Source organism: Drosophila montana, unplaced genomic scaffold, assembly GCF_035044405.1.
Source record: "Drosophila montana isolate Dmon_TW-CO22-7 unplaced genomic scaffold, ASM3504440v1 contig_3468_1, whole genome shotgun sequence".
In the NCBI taxonomy this organism is placed as follows: Eukaryota; Metazoa; Arthropoda; class Insecta; order Diptera; family Drosophilidae; genus Drosophila; species Drosophila montana.
In genome coordinates this window covers 680,643-686,642 of record NW_026998349.1, presented here as the reverse complement: position 1 = coordinate 686,642, position 6,000 = coordinate 680,643, and the positions used below count along the sequence as shown (strand labels likewise).

Genomic DNA, 6,000 nt, shown 5'->3' with positions numbered 1-6,000 from the left:
CATTAGAAATAATCGGATTGCAATGTAGCAGGCACATTGTAAACCATAAGAAAATGCAAGTACATATATACACAATTATTATTTAGTATTTTTGGTACTTTTTAAACCTATTGTTAAATTTGATTTAGTATTTTTTGGTATTTTAAAACCTTTTTAATGTAAAGATATCATAGCCATAGTAAAGTGTATAATAATCAAAATTTAAGCCAATTTGCTCAAATTAGTATTTATTTGTTTATTTTATCTTTATTACAAAACAGCTTCACCTAGTATTTAATATTTAACACGATGTTGACAATGACATTCATAAGCTTTAGCAAAAGGTTCAATAAATAAGTTTTTGAATTGAATCAAATGGATTCAATCAGCAGCTCCTGAAAATTGAAAAATTCTCTAAATACTAATTTATATTTAATAGCTAAAAAGCTTACAATCCGAGCATTTGTCTTAAATAAGTTATGTACAAGTAAAATAACCAGAACAGATGCAAACCTTGCGCATTAAATATTAGTTTATTTTTAACTACACTCTTAAAGGCTTAAGGAAAAGCTGAACTCAAAATTAAAATATGTAATTAAACGCAAGTAAATTTATCAAAATCAACTCAAAATGTTTTTCGCATAAACAAAAACTAATTTAAAAGATTTCAATTTCGATTGTCACTAAAATAACGAAAGTTTAAGTGTCCAGTTTTTAAGAGTCAAAGAAATTATCAACACACCTCAACCTACACACACTTTGGCAGTAAACTTTATGATATAATTAACCTGAGTTTATCTCTTCTTTTTTTTTCGTAAGTTAACTTAGCAGCTAGTCTAGGAAAAGTCAGTTCGGCAGCAGAGCCAAAAATGCAACTAATAAACTAATTGTAACGTCGCAAAATGTCTGATCTATTTGGGGTGTTCAGCTGCGGAACGCCATAGATATAAGACTCGTCCCTCGAGGGGGACCGACCCGCATGTCTTGAATACGAACCATCTGTAAAATATATATGCAAATAAATTAGCGAATTAGCGATTGCTTGAGATAGTTAGCAGACGAATAAACTGACCACCAATTGAATCATTCCTTGATACATTTTGGGCCGAGTTGTTAGGGGAATACGAAACGCCCTTTCTCCTTTGCTGAAATGCTGCGAAAAAAAAAAACAAAAGAAGAAGAAGAATATTAGACCACTTCACAATCAAGTATGTCACACCTTGAAACAATATTTAAGTTAAATTCTGGGCTATATTTCGTAGGCGGGCCGCGTCGTGGGTGAGATTCAAAGCAGCCCAAGAGACTTTCGTTTAGGTAATTAGTAAAGCGTTCTTGGAGCATGAAAAATGAGCGCGTGAAGGCCAACAAAAACGGCAAACAGCAAACATTTTTGGTAACACAAAACACACACACAACAAATAATTTAGCTATTAAAATTAGTGTAAAAATTACGTGCGGACGGGCGCGCGAAAGAAACGTGGCACGAGATGCGGAAAATGTTGCCTGGCCTGGACACGTTGGGCAACTTGCTGAGCTCGCCAATTGCTCATTAGACGGGCAGGAGGAGCTGGGGCAGCAGCGGACACAAATCTTAAGTAATTAGACTAATTTTGTAATTAAGGTAATTTGACTGCTGGCAAGTTGTGGCCCAATGCTGATAAAATGCTAAAGAAACGCGGCACACGGGCTTATCGCAACAAAAACCAACAACAAAACATGAACGAGCGCAAAAACGGAAAATTTAAAAGCTACCTGCAAGCTTTAAAGTGCATGTTAAGGTTCATGCTTAGCTAACGTTATTTCGAACAGCTACAAATGGTTTCTATTGCAAAGAAAACAATTACAAAGCATGAACGGTTGTCAAAACGGAAAATTTAAAAGCTACCTGCAAACTTTAAAGTGCATGTTAGGGTTCATGTTAAGCTAACGTTATTTCGGACAGCTACAAATGGTTTTTATTGCAAAGAAAACAATTAACAATTAAAACGAATAATTTAAAAGCTACCTGCAAGCTTTAAAGTGCATGTTAAGGTTCATGTTAGTGTCTTATTGCAAAGAAAACAATTACAAAACTTGAAAGCGGATTATGTAAAAGCTACCTGCAAACTTCAAAGTACATGTTTAAGTTCATGTCAATTTCGGATAGCAAAAAATTGATTTTATGGCAATAAAAACAACTATGAAACATGAACGGTTGCAAAAACGTGAAATTTAAAAGCAAACTGTTCGCTTTAAAGTGCATGTTAAAGTTCATGTTAAGCCCTAATGTAATTTCGGACAGCTACAAATACATTTTATTGCAACTATAACAACAAAACATAAAAGGGGACAAAATTGGATAATTTAGAAGCTATTTGCACGCTTTAAAGTGCATGTTTAAGTTCATGCTAAGGCTTTAACGTAATTTATTGCAATCGGCGACACTTAGCAGCGAGATTTCTGCATTGAGTTGTTACCGAGTTGCTGTTGTGTTGCCAGGATTTTGATTGCGTTTCAAATCCAATTGATTTGCAAAAAGGCATGCGAGCTTGTTATTTATGCCCAGGCAATAGGCTGGATTAGCATGCAGCCTTTGGCAATGGGGTCAGCTGTACACTTGGCCTGCAGAGCAGCAGCAGCGGCAGAGTATCGTTAACGAGTATCGAGTATTTATAGCACTCTCAAGTGAATACAATTTGCAATCAGATCACGCCCAACGGAGCCGCCCTGCAGCAAAAAACTAAAGCCGATAGAGACAAACAGAAAAAAATAGAAGAAAATCAAACTAAAAACAGGAATAAAGTGAGAGCAGAAAAAGCAGCTGAAAAATCAAAGTTTAAGTCATAAATAAGAAATTTTTGTGCCCCCCAAACTGATGATGATGATGATAGTGCAAAGACTGCGGCCTGTTATCGCTACCCACAAAACTTTTTGGTATTCATGCACGAAATGACTAAAAACTTAAAACTAATAGAGAGAAGAGTGTAGCAAAAGTTGTGGCACAGCCTCGGGTGCTGCTGCTGCAGCTACTGTTGCTGCTGCTGATGCTGCACTCAAAATTATTAATTAAACTTACCCTCGGAGTTGACTTGCGTGACGCCCTGCGTCTGGAAGAAGGATATGTATACTGCAAAGATAGAGAGAGAGTGTGTGAGCGGAGAGAAATAAAAAATCCTGCAGGCATAGATATATATATATATATATATATATGGAGTATATATGTTGTATATGTAGTATATGGTATATGTTGCTTGCAATTAATCAAGTTGCAAGCTGCAAGCTGCACGCTGCACGTTGCGCGTTGCAAGTCGCTGTTGTTGATGTTTTCCTTCTTTTTTTTTTTCATTCGTGTGTCTACGCAGAGTGTCAGCAGGGTCAGGTGGAGGCGGCGCAGATGGAGGGGGCGTGGGCGTGGGCACCCTAATGCCAAGCGAAAAGTTGCTGCTTATCAGTTTTGCGGTTGGCAAGCGAACAAGGTAAACCCCAGTTAAGTTTTGTTTGGCTACAGTTACCTTCACTTCTTCTTCTCTGCAATATTTTTTTTGCCTCTTTTTTTATTGGGTGTAAAGTGTTTTCGTACCGATAACAAGCGTCGTGGCACGGCCAAACGCATAGACAACATTGAAAAATGGCAAACACGAGCAGCGCACGGCGCCCAAAAAAGCAAAACTTTTGCCACAACCAGCCGAGGGCGGACAGGACTACAGGACAACAGGACGAGAGGACAACAGGACACGAGTTCATTCGGTCTGCAGGTGCGTGTAAAAATGCAAGAAACTGGCAAAGTTTAACGAAGCGTTGTCCTAAAACGCAGCTCCCATGAAGCGTCACTAAAAAGGACTGCGTCAAAGGATAACGCCAAGGACTTAAGCTGCAGCACAGGTAAAAAATGAACAGAGAAAAAAAGCAAGCAGGAATGAGAATTTGCTGGCACGTCGAATATTGAATGCCCTTTAAGGCAGAGTTTTCATGTAGGAGCTATATGATATAGGAGATCGACTTAACATGGTTTTCAGATATAAAAGAGGTAAAGTGAAGCTGAAGGTATCTTGAAAAACAAAACGTTTTCCTTACAAGAATCGATTATCCGACTGATTCTTCCTATGGCAGCTATATAATATGATATGATATATGATATATTAAACAACTGGTCTATGCAAAACAATCCAGAATCGAAACTGACTTCTCTGCGTTACACATTTAATGACATCTCGCAATGCCCTCTGAAAGAGTATACAGTAAAGCAGCTTCACGGCGCGCTGGGGTTGATTAAAGATTCATGGAATTTGCGATTAACTGCAAACAACAACAACAACAATGTCAAGAACAACAACTCGCTCAACACTGCGAGGGTCGCAGGAGCAGCACTTATGATTTATGAGCCTTTGGACCGTTTTTTACCTGGCTGCATGATTTATGCACCAATTGAATATATTAATATATGAATTTACTTAGCCTGGACTTAGCATAGCACTGAGCCAGGGGGATACTTACTCCATATCGAGACGATGACAATGAATGTTGTTGTCAGTATAAAGCCCAGGTTGTCCATTAGATGCTGGAAGAGCGGTCCGCCCGTTCGACCCGTGCACTTCTCCACCATGCTCGTGTCGGCCACAATGGGCACCTGCAATGACAAGAGGCAAACATAAGGGTTAACATAGCATAGGCAAAACTTTTACTCTGGCAAATGCAAAATGGAATTTTTCGTCTTTAGTTTTGTTTTGGGCTAAAGCGTTCGCTGCGAAGGTCATTTGGGAGCTCGTTGTCGGCCTTGTCGGACGCCACGCACACAAAATGAATACGTAAAAGGACCAGAGAGAGAGAGAGAGAGAGAGAGGGAGAAAGGGAGAGAGTTATGGAGAAAGAGCGAGTGCGAAAGAGTAGGTTCTGAGTTTGGCCAAAGTCAAAGTCGCCAAAAAAAAACAAGCATAAAAACTCTAAAGAACGCACCAAAATCAATTATAAGCAATGCCAAAAGTTTCTGCCAGTTCGAACAACTGCAACTGCAGCTGAAATGACTTTGCTTACTGCAACTGCGACTGCAACTGCAACTGCGACTGCAACTGCAACTGCGACTGCGACTGCAACTGCGACTGCGACTGCAGTTGGCCATTCAATTGACATTCATAGCTGGCACTTGTCATATCGAATATTTTTCTTAGGCAACTTACGTCCTTAGGCCAAGAGCCACATTGCCACAAAAGGTCAACAAGAAATTTAAATGCAATTGAAAGTCGATTTTGAAAAATAAGAGTGCTCCAATCGGGAGTGTAAGACTGGCAGATGCCCTGTACCCAAGGCTAAGCTCCCCTAACAGAAATTAGCGCTTCCTTCTTTAAGTACTTGTGTATATGTGTATGTATATACACACATGACACACACAGACACTTCGCTTGTTGCGCACTTTATCTAGTGGCTGTGGTTCCTCTTTCCTTTTCCCAACTCTTTATATGATAGGTGTACTCTTGGTTAACTCGGGTATTTATAGTGCAAACTTTTTGAAATTTTTAGGGCTTATAAATGACATAAAAAAGTGTGCACATACCAAACCCTAAGAGTCTATCTTTAAAAATGTGTTCTTTTTCAGTTCTAAGGGGAATGGGGGAAGCTATCATTAAAAGTGAAATATTACTAATCCGTATAAAATAGACTAGTACCTACATACCTAGTCTGGTTCATCTAGCTATCACAATTCTCGAGTTATGCTTAAATAAACCTGTTCTCAAATCTAATTTTACCAATATTACGAAAATGGGATATAATGTCGAGAGAACAAAAGTGTTAACTTTGATATTGTACGACATGCTCGTTCTACATATGCTATAAGAGAATATATGCATCATTTTTCAAGTCTCAGCTTTTGTAGTTTCCAAGATCGGCTTGCTCGTACAGTTGGATAATCACAAACAGCTTTAAATACCTTTCCAATCAACTTTAGCTATTGCTTGAAGTCTGAGTTGCACACACAAAAGTTACTCGACTCGAGAAAGAGCGCAATTAAAAGCGCATTTCATAAGATTTGCGCATTCCGTTTGGCAA

The 6,000-nt window shown here is 38.6% G+C and overlaps 1 protein-coding gene across 1 annotated transcript in view; it reads right to left on the bottom strand.

Moving 5' to 3' along the window:
• Positions 1 to 210: 210 nt before the first annotated feature.
• Positions 211 to 6,000, bottom strand: part of Gp210 (nucleoporin 210) — a 29,623-nt gene continuing 23,833 nt past the window's right edge. The window contains exons 16-19 of the mRNA XM_064691656.1: positions 4,453 to 4,585; positions 3,035 to 3,085; positions 1,052 to 1,132; positions 211 to 978 (exon numbers count right to left, since the gene is read on the bottom strand). Coding sequence (XP_064547726.1) covers positions 863 to 978; positions 1,052 to 1,132; positions 3,035 to 3,085; positions 4,453 to 4,585 — 381 coding nt within the window. The 3' untranslated portion in view covers positions 211 to 862. The remainder of the gene's footprint in view (positions 979 to 1,051; positions 1,133 to 3,034; positions 3,086 to 4,452; positions 4,586 to 6,000) is intronic.